The sequence below is a fragment of the Camelus dromedarius genome, chromosome 5 (genome assembly GCF_036321535.1).
Source record: "Camelus dromedarius isolate mCamDro1 chromosome 5, mCamDro1.pat, whole genome shotgun sequence".
Lineage (NCBI taxonomy): Eukaryota > Metazoa > Chordata > Mammalia > Artiodactyla > Camelidae > Camelus > Camelus dromedarius.
The window spans coordinates 29217342-29234088 of NC_087440.1; the positions used below are offsets into that span (position 1 = coordinate 29217342).

At 34.0% G+C, this 16747-nt stretch overlaps 1 protein-coding gene across 1 annotated transcript; it reads left to right on the forward strand.

Moving 5' to 3' along the window:
• Window positions 1-11117: 11117 nt before the first annotated feature.
• Window positions 11118-12056, forward strand: LOC105090009 (olfactory receptor 4F6). The gene has a single exon (XM_010981202.3). It carries the CDS (start codon window positions 11121-11123, stop codon window positions 12054-12056), a length of 936 nt encoding a protein of 311 aa, XP_010979504.1. The 5' UTR covers window positions 11118-11120.
• Window positions 12057-16747: the final 4691 nt, after the last annotated feature.

The window sequence follows — 16747 nt, forward strand, 5'->3', positions numbered from 1 at the left end:
GTTCAGTTTGTTCTGAATTTATCTGAAGAAAAGTCATAAAGATAGATTTTCTGAATGAACAGTATGTTCACTGAGAGGGTTTCTCAGACATTGCTGATGGAAGGGTATACTTCAGCCATTACTCCGGAAAAAAAGCTGGCCTTTTCTTGTAAAGCTCAATATTTACACATTTTATGGTCCAGCAGTTTCCCTCCCACTTACATGCCCAAGATAAACTATTGTGTATGTATATAAGGAAAAATTTATAATTATGCTTGTAAGCAGGACAGTGGAATATTATTTAGAACCATAATAAATAAAGTACAACAATACAAAATAGCATAAATGGATATATAATACACTAATGAAGAAAAAAAAGTTCAAAATGGATCCACTCAGCACAATTTTTATAAGGTGAAAAGCCATAAGAAAAATAACCTATTTTGCAGGAACTTGTATAAATTATAAAACTATGTAAAAATAAGATGTAAATAACCTCAGCTGTGGGGAGTCCATGGGTCAGGATGAGGATGAGCAAATAAGTTGTATGTTATTATCAACTGTTTAGGTCTTATATTAGATCATGTTTTCACAGGCATAACTTTATTATTAAATAAACAAGCAAACAAACTCAAAATGGCATGGAAAAACAGTGAGACTGTGCTATAAATCAAGAATTATGATCAATTCAAATACTGTGGATCTGAGGTAAAATAGCATTTTTTAAGAATGTCTTGTGTTATTGAATTATAGTTGATTTACAATAAATTCTCCATTTGCAGCCATATGGATGGACCTAGAAAATACTACACTTAGTGATATGAGAAAGAGAAAGACAAATAACTGTATGGTATGTCCTAAACATGGAATCTAAAAAATAATAACAAAAATGACATTTTATTGTTTGGGGGTTGTAGAGTAGAAAGATAGCATCTAAATATAAATGAACATTTTTAGCACATTATTGAAGGTTAGTAATGTTTTTGTTAATAAATACATTAATAAAGTAATCAGTTGAAAAGAGATATTAGCACTAGTTTTGACAAATGAGAAAACTTTCTCACCAACATAGTTAACTAAATATAGAGCAGATAAACTAATCAAAAAGAGGATGGTTAACAATCAGTGGAAGAATAAATGTTCCAGGCATAAGGAATAAATCACGAGCATCAGGAAGAAATATTTTCTGTTTGTGAAACTCGAAGCTACATAACCTATAAGAAATTACACAAAGCCTGAGGTATACATCAACCACAGAGACTCCTGAGATTTAGTCTCGAATATCAGGCTTGAAAATATTTTAGTATTGGAAAGCCCCTTTTGCCAGACATGATCTAGAACCACAGAATACACAATCTGCTTGTACGTTTCTGATTCAAAACAAGATCGTCTCCGAGAAACTGAAATCTAGGAATCTCTGCATGGACTGAAATGGTCCAAAATCTGTGATTAAGACTTAGACAGAGACTATGCCCCAAGTTACTTGAGAAAAACAATTTTGTGTTACAAATGAGAAGGTTCTTTGGACTTGAGACTCTGGCTACACATTTTCATAGTTAGTAAATCTCTCCATTTCCATTATTTCCATAGAAAGCTATTTCCATTCAGTCTCACATGCCTTAGCCTGAGAAGCCATAATTTTTGAAGTGCATTATGTTCTCCCTAACAATTATTGACAGAAGATTTACTTTTACAGTAACATTGTAAATGGCATATACAAGCTAATTAGACTTCTTATTAACAAGTTAGAGAAACTTTGTCTTTAAACTACTCATTTGCTGCAATTGAAATTCATTCCTTTAAAAATCTAACAATATTATAAAGCTGAAAAATAGATTTATATTCTTTCTTACTCTCTCCCTTTTTACTTTAATTTTCTCTCCTCTGTCTTCATCTTTTTCTTTTTTTCTTCTCCTCCTCCTTTTTCTTTTAAAAATGTCTGGCTCTCAAGTGCTTTGCCTCATGGGTCAATTATTTCCAACAGTCATTACTAATTCTTGATGATTGGTGTTCATAGCTCTCTATCAAAATTGGGAACCATTTTCTATTTCACTCAGAGGTATATTAAACATTTTAAATCACTGTTCTGTTACAGTGGTAACAATCCGATTCACTGCTGAAAAAGCCAAGTCAACAAATGATACATGGGTTTACCGTCACTGTTCTCTATGGTTGGAGCTGTTGATGATATTGTTGTTGCTTAAGTCTATGTAGTTATCAGATACCAGGGACAAAAATAAGAATGGAATTAGAAAGTACTAGATGTAGGAGGGGCTTTTAATTTTTTCTGGTATGATAAGTAAGAATTTATTAAATATTTTCTTACTGTGTACTCTGATTACTTTTGAGTACTTTGGTGAAAAAGAAATAGGCTGTAGATATTGTTGGTTATACCAAAGTAAAAGCCTGTGCCTGCTTTTTCAGCTAATACTTGCTTTAAAATTGTTTAATATTATTTTAGTTGAATTACAAAAGACAAAATATTACTGCTGAAATAATTATATTAATGGCAATAGCAATATTAATAATACTGTTATAAATAATTTTCAATCATAGATGAGAGGTAAATCTAAAGATTCTAAAAATATAACTGTAAAATCAAATAACAAAGTAGAACTTACAAGGAAGAATCAAAATTTAGCAAAATATAAAAGGAAAAGATAAAAGAAAATGAGACAATTTCCATTTTCTTTTTTGAGCTGCTAATTTTAGGGTCATTTGAAAACTAAGTCAATCGGTTTCATTGTGTCTCCCTGTTTTTCTTTCTCTCTCCGAATACCTCCCATGTGCTAGAAAGTTTCCCTAACGTTGTCTAAGGTAGTGTTCACAATAACCCCATGAAATAGGTCTTATTGAGAGTTTGGCTCTTAGTGTAACCTGTTACAAGGCTCAGAGCTGAGAAATAGTGTAACTGGGGTGCACACCCAGTGTTCTCTAACTCCAGTGCTTCTGTGGTGTCATTCTGTGTCTCCTCTGTTCAGTTCCAGGAGCATAATTCCATTTCCATGGTAACTACTGACTGTTATAACTTTTGAGAGGTTTCTCTACATATTCTCTGTCAGGTTTCTTTCTGAGCTAAATTAGTAACAATCACTTTCTCCAGTGTTTCGGGGTTTCTGTTAATTATAGTCAAATATCTGTGTATCGAACACAGTTTTCCTTAACTCAAGGAAACTGTGGACCCTGATGATTGTGGCTCTGTGAGAACAAGAGGACCTCCTAAACGTATTTAGGAAGCTATGAGACTGTGTAGAAGGCATTCCTTTTGATGCTGTAAAATCCAGAAGTCCCAAGATGTAGGTGGGAGAAGAAATCTTTGATATTTCTGGAAGCTATGCAGCCATTCCAACTCATTCTAATTAATATGTATGGAAATATGGTATTAAAACATTGTGACATTGTCTCTTACATGTGATAGAGGAAGCAAACTAAGGGAGAAGTTAAGAAATTTACAGAGTATAGACCATAGCTTCTTACCAGAGAAACACCATATTTGATCAGATTCTTTTCCAGGGGTAAAGCATTTTCCATATTGTAATTAGAATCTGAAATAAAACCATATTGCACCAAAACAAATAATCCACTTCCGTCGTGACCAGTGTTAATGGGAGTGTGTGAGGCATATATTTACTGTAGAGGGTGGCCTCTGGGGTAGGCAGCTTTCAAGCTACCCATGCTATGTTCCTTTGGGACCTCTCAATTTTGGAGTTTCTCAGAATTGAGAGTATCACCTGGAAAGTATGCCTTTTCTCAGGTCTGAGAGAGAGACCTGGTGTGTACAGTTATAAAAGTTCTAATGATGGAAGTTAAGCACAGTTTTAAAGCACTTCTTTGGTTAACTTTTTTTTTTTTTTTAAAGAAAAACATTATTTCAGAATTAACTTGCCATTTCTAGTCCCAGATGACTTCGGTGAGTGGACAGGGGATGACCAGCAGTAGGAGATGAGCTAGTCATTTGACTCATCAATTCTACTCCTAGGTATTTACCCCAAAGAATTAAAAACAAGTATTTAAACAAAAACTTGTACACAAATGTCATAGTAGAACTATTCACAATGGCCAAAGATGGCACATTTTCATCAGCTGATGAATGAATCAACAACTGTGGTAATACATACAAAGGAATATTATTTATCTATAAGAAGGAATGATGTCTTGATACACACTTCAACATGGATGAACTTGAAAACATTATGCTAAATGAAAGAAGCCAGACTCTTAAGGTCACATGTTGTTTTGATTCTCTTTATATAAAGTATCCAGATTGGATAAATCCGTAGAGATAGAAAGCAGATTAGTGATTTCCAGGGGCTGAGAGAGAGAGGGCTGACTGCTCAATGGATATGGGGTTTTCCTTGGGGTGATGAAAATATGTTGAAGCTTGGTAGAGGTGTGATTGCAATATTATGAATGTACTAAATGCCATTGGATTGTACCTTTCAAATGACTGATTTTCCATTATGTGAATTTTACCTTGATAACAAAATTTAATACTAAAAGAAAAATAAATGAGGAATTTTTTTCATTATAAATTAATATTTTAGTTATCTACTTTGTTTTAGCTCATTTTTTTTTCAGTCATACTTGGCTTAGGTTTACCTTTCCCTTTTTTTAGGTAAAAAATGTACTTTTGGTATAATCACACACTAGGGTTTTTTTTGTTTTTGTTTTTCATTTGTCTCCAGCTTAAATGCTATGTAGAACTGAGTATAAAATACTGTAAAATGTAAATCACTAAAAGCAATTTAACTAACAAAAATCAAGTTTGTCAAAACAACATGCTGAATTGGAGCTCTTATAATAGTGTTAAATGATGTAAGAATGTATGATATTTGGTCTTCTCTGTGTGTACATTGCTTTTCTGAGCAAGCCTTATAGAATTACAGATATTCAGTATCTCTGGATTTAGTTAATTGAAAAAAAAATCACTGGGCTGAATCCCAAGGCACACAAATTCTAGCCCCTTTTCTACTACCAATTGATAAGTCACAACCTTATTTCTTCATCTGATCGGGAACAATACTGCATTTTCATCTCACTGTTAGAAAGAAGCAATGAAATAATATAGGTAAAAATACTCAAAAAAGTAAAAAGCTAAATAGATCTGTGAAATCTTATTTATCTGTCACAACAGTAATACAGAAACGAGGCAGCATAGTGTAGGGATTAAATCCATGGACTTTGAAATCAGAAATAATCATATTTGAATATTGGATCTGACTTTAGCATAGTGACCTTTGCCAACATGTTGTCTTTCCGTATTATTTAATGTTACTGTCTCCCAAATGGGGATGGTAATTGTATATTTGAGGTAAAAAGCAGGTACAGTGTTTCTAAGGATGTTGCATGAATATGCTTTCAACAGAATTCTAAATAACTTTCTAATGTTTGTTAATTGGTATTCTTTTTCACTGGTATTAGTCTAAGTAGTATTTAATTTGTACATAGGCATTAAAATGTTAGGAGTTGCTGATTTTCCTTGAAGATATTTGGCTATCGTGTTGTTAGCCACAGCTTCCTTTTTTTCCATTTACTTTTGTAACCAAACTCTGATACTTTTTTCTTCTCTTAATGTCATGGGAATTCAAAGTAGAGTTCTCATGATAAATGACCTAGGGACTCAGGTCACTTGAGTTACCAGGTTGTTACCAAAGGCTGTTGTTGGCACTGGAGCAGTTGTGAGGAGCACTAACTGCAGAGATCAAAGAAGGAAACATTTCTTAAAAGGTCCAATACTAGGGAAAGTATTGTTTTCTGAGGCCTGGTATTTTTTGGTTGTTGTCGTTTGTTTTCTGTTGTTTGTTTGTTTGTTTTTGGTCAGGTAAGTGGGGGCAGTGTAATGTAAGTGAAGAGCCTGCTAAAATTACCAGCTCTTTTCCCGATGTGGGTAAAGCATAGCACCTCTGCCAACATTACAAAAATTGCATCCCCCTCAGCCTTCCCTCCCACTCTTTCTTGTCTCTATTCATATTTTTCAGTTCAACAAGCATTTGTTGAACCACCATATGAGTCTTTCCAAGGGGAAGATAGACTTTTCAATGTTAGGTTGCATGGAGTGCTCCCTGTACTTAGATTGTGACTCGATTTACAGGGAGATTTTTGTACTTGGACTTTATTTCACTAGGAACTAGAAAGGACCTTGGAAATTGGTTTTAATGTGAATTGCCTTTGACCGTTTGTGGCGATTTCTAGAATGACAATTGTTTTTTTAATTCTACTGGCATCAGTTTTCAATAGTACTAAGATATAAAGTACAACAGTCTTTACCAAGAAACAATTACTGTCAACTGTCCATGCATTTATATGCATATACATGGCCACATCCAGCCGCTTGGCTTCTCTCTGAAACTCACAACACTTAGGTTGGTCAGGACTTATGACTAAGACATGGTCCCTGCTCTAAAGAAACTCATACTCCTAGCAGGGGAGACAGACAGACTGGTCAACTGTAAATTATAATGTCATGAAAAAAGTATTATGAGAGATTTGCATGTATGATGTGAGAGCGTAGTGGAGGGATATGTAAACCAGACTGGAAGAGAGAGGGAGACGTCCTTGAGTAACTCCTGCAGAGATGGAATTTTTAGAACAAGAACTAATCAGCCAGAAGGTCAAGGATACCTTTAGTGCAGAACAAAATATGGGTAAACCTAATGTTAATGAAAGAACAAGGGTCCTTGTAATTCATGAGGTTTGTGAGATGAAGAGGTGAGATAAGAAGCCAGGAAGTGGGTTGTAAACAGTCCCCTGGAGCTTTATGAGCCATGCTGAGATGTTGTGAAGGCAGGGTAAGTTATTGAGGGTTTGTAAGCAGTGAGCAGGCAACAAGAGCTGGGAACCCCTCCCTAGGTGTGCTGTTTTAACTGCTTCCTGTTTAACTTGCATGGTATTCCTTCTTGCTTACTTCTATTCTTCTCTCCCATTTCTTTTCTCACCTTGTCCCTATCCCTTCTCTCCACTCCCTTCTCTTTTCTTTTCATGTCATCTCCTTCCTTACTGGTATCAAGCAACTAGACAGTAAATAGATTTTAAAGAAACTATCAGTAGACAGTTGCCAATAGGAAGTTTTATCTGTGGCTATTAAGCTCTTAAAGAGAACATTTTCTATTAAGGGGCTATTGTAATTTTTTTAATGAGTAAACAGTTGTTGACACACTTGTAAAGCTTTATTTCAATTTTTAAATGCTTATTTGTATGGCATTGACATCATCACTACACTCTGAATTTGAAGTGCTGTGCATCTCGAACCTCTTATTTTATATTTAGAAATCCAGTTTAAAGTCAAAAGCAATTCCAGGTTAATGCCATTTAAGTAACAGAAATGTAGACCTTAGGAAGTGAAAAGCCATATGTATTTCTACTTTTCAGGATTGACTACTGGTAATATTTGGTGTGCATTCTTGGAATCTGTTTTTTAAATTCAAACATACACTCTTCATTTTATATATATATATACAATGAAATGTGTGTGTGTGTGTGTGTGTGTGTGTGTGTGTGTGTGTATATGGCTGTTGGATGTTCTTGCTTTTATTCAGTATTTGTTTCCAGATCTTTAAGGACATGTAATAAACTGACCTTTCTCAGCATTTTACCAAGGTAACACATAGTACTGGTTATTATGCAACAATTTCTTGCAGGAATTAATGTTGGCCATGAGTATACATAGACAACCATATTAAACTCTAATAATTTTTTGAGAACATCAACATTGTTTTTCTATAATGGCAGGCATAGTATTGTTTTTAATGCACTTTCTTGTTTTCACTTAAATTGAAAATCTTTCCAGATCTGTGTATGTAGACCTATTTATTTTATTTAATAGCATCATAATATTCCATGGTATATATGTACTACAATGTGAGGAATTCCTTCTTTAATGATTGACATATGTCAACAACATTCTCAATATATATGTGTGAATGTGTGTGTTACTATGTACATGTTATATAAATACAGATGCTACATACACATAATATTTGCCCTTGTGCTAGTATGTCTAGAAATAGATTTGTACAATTTAATTTCTAATAAATACTGTCAATTGTTACACATCTTCAACAATGTATAAGAGTAGCTTTTATACTGACGTCTTGCTAACACTGGAAATTCCTTTTTATTCTCACCTGTCTCTTCTCTTTTTCTTTCTTTTTCCTTATCAAGTGGTACAACAAAACTATGAATCTCCTAATCACCTCTAATGGTGAGGCTGAGCATCAATAAATATGTTTATTGGCCACTTGTGCATCTTACTTTTCCTATTGTCAGTTGCATGTGTATGTTTCCTCGCTTTTTCAAGTAAGACCTTCTCCTTGTAGAGTTAATATATTGACCTTTCTATCAAATATAATCCTTTGTTTGACTGATGCCAGTATTTCCGCTTCCTATTGAAATGTATCAAATGAAGATAGTTTGTATTAATAAATGAATTTTTAACATTTAAAAAATAGAGAAAAACAGAAAAAAGAATCATCTAATTTTCCTACTAAGAAAAAAATCAATCAGTACTTTTTTTTTTTTAACTAACATTTCTTTTGTTCTTTGAAACGTATTTATTTATTTTGCACAATTGGGAATATACTGAATATACTTTTTGTGTGTACTAGAATATGTATATTTTAAAATCTACATGTTGTATGATCAAAGCTTTTTGATAGTTTTGGTTATAGCTCTTTTGAAATGTCACATCCACTGCCGTTAACCTTGGTGATTGTCCCATTCTCCCTTGCTCAGTCCTGTTCTGTTTATTTTCTCAGTTATTGGCTTTAAATTCTCTATCTAGTGCCCTTCTGTCAGGGCCTCGTAGTACCATCCCTGTAGTGTTTCTTTTTGGCTGTTATACCTTCTCCATGTCCATAACCCTCACGGTGTCCTTCCTGACTAGCCTGGCTACCTTCAAGTCTGTTCTTGGCTACAGCAGGCTCAAGGTGCTCCAGCCTACTTATGATGCCTTCTTGTTTAGGCAGTGCAGGGCTGTGCCCAAGGGAGAGCCCGGGCAGAGGGGAGTGACACAGGGAGGAGGGACAACATGGGAGAGAATGGTGGTTAGTGGTGCAGGGCCTGGAGGGAAGCTTATTGTTGGCAGTGCAAATGGGGGACCCGTGGTATTCAGTTCAGGTGTGGAACAAGCATCAGTAACTGGGTTTAGTTATTTAGAGGTAAGGGAGTTTAGACAATCATGTATGGAAAAAGATACGTTACTATATTATATTGAACTGTATAAAATTGATACTTGACCTTCTTTGAACTTACCAAAGGAAGAACTTCATATGATTCAAACTAATAAAAGCGTATAAGCCCAGAGATGAACAATTTATTGACAAAAATTAAAGATAAGCATCTTTCTATTTTTCCCTAGATATATTAAGTTTTAAAAAATAGATTTCCTATACATTTTTCTTGTAAATTTTTCTTTTTTTTCAATTGTCTATTATTCACTTATTTCATAGCACTGATTTTTGTTTCTATATATGAAGAATAATGCCTTCTCCAGGAGGAAGAACTATGAATATTTTAAGTCTCTATTGTGAGCATTGATGTTATTTCTTATTTTTCTTTTTATCAACAGTGGTATAATAGGTGCCCCTTATAGCTTAATTTTTAGCTTACCCATTATTATTACACTAAGCAAATTTCTTGAAGTGAGATTCTTAGTCACAAGTTAAGGAAAATTTTCAACTTTTGGTATCTGTTTTGAATGTACCTTCTAAAGAAACTGTATCAATTTTTACTCTCATTATCAGTGTATGAATGTGGCCTTTTCCTCACAGCCTCATCCATGATAAGTCATCAATTTTTAAGCCTTTGAAACTTGTTAGTAGAAAATAGCACCCCAAGGCAATATTATGTACATTTCGTTGATTACTAAAGAGGGTTTTACTCTTCATATGATTATCGACTACTAGGATTTCTTTTTTTGTCAGTAGTTTTATGTTTTGCTCATTTTAAAATTGGTACACCACACTTTATCTGTTTGGAAGAGCTAATTTCATATTAAAAATGTGAATCGTTTGGCTGATATTTTAAAACAATTTTCCAAAGTGTGTTTTTACTTTTATTTTTATAGTGCTTATATCTCCATATAAGATATCTGTATGTATATCTTTATACACTGTCTTTATGTATCTATCCAAATTTATGTACAAGATGAATTTAATACTTTGGATACTGCCAAGTATTATTTCTTCCCTGATTTGTTAATATGGGATATGCTAAGAATGAATTTTCCACCTTAATGTGGGTTTAAATATTCTTTTACTTTCTTTTGGCTTGTCTCTCTTTTTAATGTTTAAATATCCATCTGAAACTTCTTTGAGTTTATTGTGTGAGGCAAAATTTACATTTTTCCAAAGTTTATCTGTCGTACCAACACCACTGGCTAAATAATGCACCCTGTCCACACTGATGTGATACGATCTCAGTAGCCTCTTGAGGTCACTCTAAGTTTACTCTAGCCCTCAATCCATTCTTTACATTGAAGCTTTGGGTAACTATTTGAAAGCATGATCAGCTACTGCTGAAAGTCACCCCAAATTTTCTATTGCTCTTAGGATAAAAAGCAAAGTTCTTATCATGGATACAAGAGTCCATCCTGTCTGGTGTATTACTCCACCTAATGGGCAATCATTCATTCTCAAGTCTCACTGGCCTTCCTGTCCCAGGGTCTTTGCACATGGCATTTCCAAAGTCTGGACTCCTCCACTTACTCTTCAGTAGTAACTCCCTGTTTAGCAGAATCTGTTCAAGCACCACAGTGATGAGTCATGTTGTCCTCGTAGTCCTCTGTTCTTTTCCTTCAAATCAATTGTCAGAGTTGTATGTGTATTTACAGTTACTTAATGTCTAGCTCCACCATTAGCCTGTACACCTCAGAAAGTCAGAATTAGTATTTTACCTCAGACCTTGATGTAGTACCTGGAGTATGGTAGATACTCATTAGGAATGTCAGTTAACGCTCACTAGGTAGGTTAGCTGAAGGAATAAATTAATGCATGAATTTTTCAAGACATCTTAATGGCTGTTAGTAAAGATTGCTTTTCTTAAAACTAGATTTAAATAAAAGCGTATATCTGTTTATTTTAATTTTGATAAATCCTTTGGTTATGATTTTGTTTTTGATCTTTAGGTATCACCAGACAAAGCCAATGTATGAAGCAAATTACTCTTTGGTGTCTGAATTTGTGTTCCTGGGACTTTCTAACTCTAGACCTGTGCAGCATTTCCTCCTTGCCTTCTCTACAGTGTTATATGTAACAATTCTTCTAGGAAACCTCCTTGTTGTGTTTGCAGTGACCTTTGACCCTCATCTACATTCCCCCATGTACTTCCTTTTAGCCAACCTCTCATTTATTGATTTGTGTTTTTCCACCTTAACTGTTCCAAAGATGATCTCTGACCTGTACTCTGGGCACAAAATCATATCCTTCCAAGGGTGTGTCATCCAGATATTTGTCCTTCACATCCTGGGTGGATCTGAGATGGTGCTGCTTACTGCCATGGCCTTAGACCGATATGTGGCCATATGTAAGCCCCTGCACTACCTGACCATCATGAGCCCACGGATGTGCCTTCTGCTTCTGTGTGGTGCTTGGACTACTGGCCTCATTCACTCAGTGGTCCAGTTAGCTTTTGTTGTCCATCTGCCTTTTTGTGGTCCTAATGAAATAGATAGCTTTTACTGTGACCTACCTTGGTTTATCAAACTTGCCTGCATAGACACCTATAGAATGGAATTCCTGGTAACTGCCAACAGTGGGTTCATTTCTGTGGGCACTTTCTTCTTGTTGATTGTCTCTTATGTTTTCATCCTGGTCACCATATGGAAACGTTCTTCAGGTGGTTTGTGTAAGGCCCTCTCTACTCTGTCAGCTCACATCACTGTGGTGGTTTTGTTCTTTGGACCATGCATCTTTGTTTACATGTGGCCATTTCCCACGGTGCCAGTGGATAAGTTTCTTGCCATTTTGGACTTTATGATTACGCCCATCCTGAATCCTGCCATTTACACATTGAGGAACAAGGACATGAAGATGGCAATGAGGCGATTGAGTAGTCAGCTCCTGAGTTGGAGGATGATCTAAATAACTCAGGAGAGCACAAATGGTACCTTCTGTAAGCACTGTTGTAAACATTAAAACAAATTATATCATGTTAAGGCAATTTATTGTCTTTAATCCAGCAGCTTGAAAATCCTTGGATAGATCATTCCAAATTAATGACCAAAAATGTGATTGTATATTTTTATTATTTATCTGTAGGCTATTTTACACAGTTTTGAGATTATTAAATATATGAAATGTACTTTGTGAGACCTACATTTTGAATAATCTATAAAATATCTTAAATATTTTTTATGAATTCCGGTTCACAGTGCTGTATTGGCATATTGTCCTTCGTAATCATTGTAAAAAATTCTCAGTTAAAGAGAATGATTGGTTCTGTCTTAAGAATTTTTGACCAAGGAATGCAGTATTATTTTCTAAAGTGATTCTGGTTGCTTTTGCTTCTTTCCCTTCCTTTACTCTGTTACTGTGATATACTCAATTACATGAATATAGCTTTGGAAAGAAGTTTAATTTCTTTATTAGATTAAATATTCACTAATAGTCACATATGCTGAAAACAATACAGTGGACAAAAATAGTTAAGCAGTTTGAAATTTTTTTTGGATCTGTTCTCTAAGAAGGCAAAGTTATGTCTTCTTCCTCTCCACTTTGCTTTTAACTCTCCCCTTTTATTGTGTGCTGACAGTAAAAGGGTATGAATTAAGCAGTAACATTCATCAAAGGGTAGAGCTGGGCTGGGAGTGAAAAAATGTTTAATGAAAGAGAGGAAACTCAGATGTAGTGTTTCTCGACCATGGATACAGTGCAGTACTGAACCCCACTCTGTGTTTAAGCATGAAGCCTATGCTTTTAGACATACGGACCTGAGACTCACCACCATACAAAGCAAAACATCTTTTGAAATTCTTTTACCTGTTGAAATTGTATTCTTATACTGAGATGGAATTTGCTTCCCTAGATATTTCATACTGTGTTCTTCTTTTTGTAATCTGGAATTGTGCAGAGTAAAATATCTTCTATACTGTCTTTTTTATGTTTGGAAAAAAATGATTCTATATCTTCTTTTAAGGTTAAATACTCCTCAGGCTAAACATATTGAGTCCTAAATCTTTTTAGGCAAAATTCATTTTGAAAATTTCATGAGAGGTTTTTTTGTTTGTTTTTAATTATGAGTAAACCTGAAATATCAGCTTTAACTTTATGTTAAAATCTATTTCTGTTGGATTCTGGGCCTAAGCAGACACTGATTCCAGCTAGACAACCATATAATAGCCCATAATAAAGGAAATCTCATTAAACCTGAAATCTAAAATATGTAAGAACACTTGAATCAGAAACTCAAATCTTTGAATGAAAATGACTAAAAATATTAAAATTAAAAATGAGAGTTGATGGATGGAAACTAAATTTTTGGTGGTGAGCATGCTGTATACACACAGAAGTAGAAATATCATATTGTACATTTGAAACATATAATGTTGCAAACCAGTGTAATCTCAATTAAAAATAAATTAAAAGTAAGAGCCAACTTAAACTCAGAACAAAATTTGAACAAGAAGAAATCATTTCAAAAATGAACACCAAAATACAACGTACCCAAAGAGACTAGAATATTCAAAATTACAATGAATGATACAGGAAATAAAGGTGAAAAGAACCAAGAAGTGAAACCCAATTAAAGAAAGAAGTAAAAAAAGTTTCAGAGAGAAAGTTTTATAGAACCATGCAAATAATATTTAATATTATATAATCTGAAAATGAGACTTTGCAATAGAAATAATATTTCAAACTTTTATTAACGTGTGTGAAATGAAAGACCAGAATCTATTTAATGAAATAGCTTATAATCACCTTGGGATAGTTGACCTTAGATGGTTAATTCCAAGACATATTTTAGTAAAATTATTAAGTATTTAAAATACAGTATCTTCTGAGCTTCCTATCAAAGTAACATAAGTAACTTATAGAGGAGAGAAAATTGAGTTGGTGTCAGACTTCCTGATAGTAGTATATAAAGAGAGATAATGATTGAACTACATTTCCAAAAGAGTCAAGGAAATAAAATGTGAGATAAAAAATTAATGTAAAGCCAATCTGTCCTTCATGTACATAAAAATTAATTAAACATATTTTAAGTACGAAAGCTTTTGTTGAAGACTGTGTGCATAAGCCCTTCCTGGGAAACCATCTAAAGGACCAGCTCCATCCCAACAAGAGCTATTTGGGAAACTTCAGCAATACTGGGGCCTAAAATTTAACACTTTCTATTAAAGACTTAGGACTTAAAAGTGAGGCTGCACATGAAAGAATGGAATGTTAAGTGTTAAATCTGATAAATTAAACATTTTTAATGGAGGAGAGATAGAGAAGCAAAAAGTAGAAAAATGTGTTGATGTTCTCAGCAGCAGTAAGTGTCCAAAAATAACTGGCAACGCAAATAATGAAAGCCGATATTTTAAAATGAAGTAATAACTAAGAGAATTACAGAAAGATAGATGCTACAAATGATAAAATTTTATACCAAAACAATACAAAAATTAATTTAAAAGAATTAAGTGAAATAAAAGGAACAAAATTATGAAAGACATGCTAATAATAACATAAAACAAAGCTTCACAAAAAACAAAATAGGACAGATCTATTAACTGGCACTGACAAACCATTTTTGGAAGAGGAAATGAATGACTGAATTGAAAAATGAGGAGGTCATTGGTGACTCTGGAAAAGAAAGTATCAGTGGAATGGTGGATGTAAAAGCTTGACCGGATGGTGTTCAAATGAGAATTGGTTCAACCTAAGACAGGTCAAGTGGGAACTATAAGTGAAAATAAAAATTTCCAAATAATATAATCACCCAAATCTAGATTTCTGGGTGTATGGATATTTATCAGATTTGTGTTCCAGGTCCAGTGGAGAATTTTTTGATGTTCAAGTTCATGTAACTGCACATATCAGTTATTGGTTATTTAATGTCTAGTTCCTTCACCAAAGAGTAACTTTCCTGGAGGCAGGTGGTATATGTTGGGTACTTTCAGTGAGCTATCAGTGAAAGCTTATTGAATAAATGGATTTTAAAAGTTTAAATTTAAAAGTTTTAAAAAGCACCTTGTGCCAGGTAGTATAACTTTTTTAAAGTACACAATTTGAAACCAATTTAAATCTTCTTTCAACATTTCTAACAGACTTAGTTTTAGTTTTTTCTTTTATATAAGGAATTTTATATAAACAGAATATCAATAACTAGAGAAAAATAGTCTGTGGTATACAACTGATATTCCTGGACCTTTATAACTTCTGGCTAATATAGGACTTCCTAGCTGCCTTTCATATTTTTAAAAACATTCTTATCACCCCTAAAAACTTTGTACCTGTTAAGCATTCAAACCCAAATTTCTTCTTCTTCCATTTCCTGGCAACCATTAATCCATTTTCTGTCTTTATGGATTTGACTATTTTGGTCAAATTTTTTTGGTCAAAAATTCCATAGAAATGGAATCTTATATTATGTGGCATTTTGTGTGTATGGCTTCTTTCACTTAGCATGTTTTCAAGGTTCATCCATGTTGTCACATGTATCAGAATGTCATCCCTTTTAATGGTTGAATAATATTCCATTGTATGGATATACCTTATTTGTCTATCTATTCATCAGTTGATGGATGTTTGGGTTGTCTCTACCTTTTGGTTCTTGTGAATAGTGTTACTAAAAACATCTGTGTACAATTTTTTGTTTCAACACCTGTTTTCAGTTCTCTTGAGTGGAACTTCTGGGTCATATGGTAACTTTATGTTCAACATATTGAGACACCATCAAACTGTTTTTCACAGTGCCTATAAAATTTTACATTCTCTCTAATACTGTATGAGCAATCCAATTTCTCCATATTCTTATCCACACTTGATGTTTTATTTCATTAGTTTTTATTATGGCCAATCTACTGGGTGTGAAATTATATATCATTGTCCTTTTAATTTTCATTCCTGTAATGACTAATGAGGTTGAGCAGCTTTTCATGTGCTTGTTGGTTGGCCATTTGTATATCTTCTCGAGTGGAATGTTTATTCAAATCCTTCTCTCATGTTTAAATTGGGTTGTTTGTCTTTTTATTGCTGAGTTTTAATAGTTCTCTATATATTTTGATTACCATGCCTGTTTAGTTTTCTAAGGCTGCAATAAAAATTTACTACAAACTTGGTGGTTTAAAACAACATGAATTTATTCTCTCACAGTTTTGGAGGCTAGAATTGGAAATCAATGTGCTGGCAGGGCTAAGCTCCCTCCTAAGGCTCTAGGGGAGAATCCTTCCTTGTCACTTCCGATTGCTGGTGACTCTAGGTGTTTCCTGGTTTGTGTCTACATAACTCCAACCTCTACTTCATCTCCATGTGGCTTCACCTCTGTATCCTTGTATTCTCCTGTTTCTTATTAGGACATTTATGTTTCTTATTAGGACATTTATTATTCAGGTTCTCCAGGATGATCTCAAGATCCTTATTACATTTGCAAAGACCCTTTTTCCAAATAAGGTTTCATTAACAGTTTCAGGAGTTAGGATGTAGAACTATCTTTTTGAGGGCCTTCATTCAACCCACTACAAGACCCTTATCAGATATGTGATTTAGAAATATTTTCTCTCATCTGTACATTTTCTTTTTACTCTCTTGATTGAATCCCTTGACACACATAAGATTTTAGTTTTGATGAA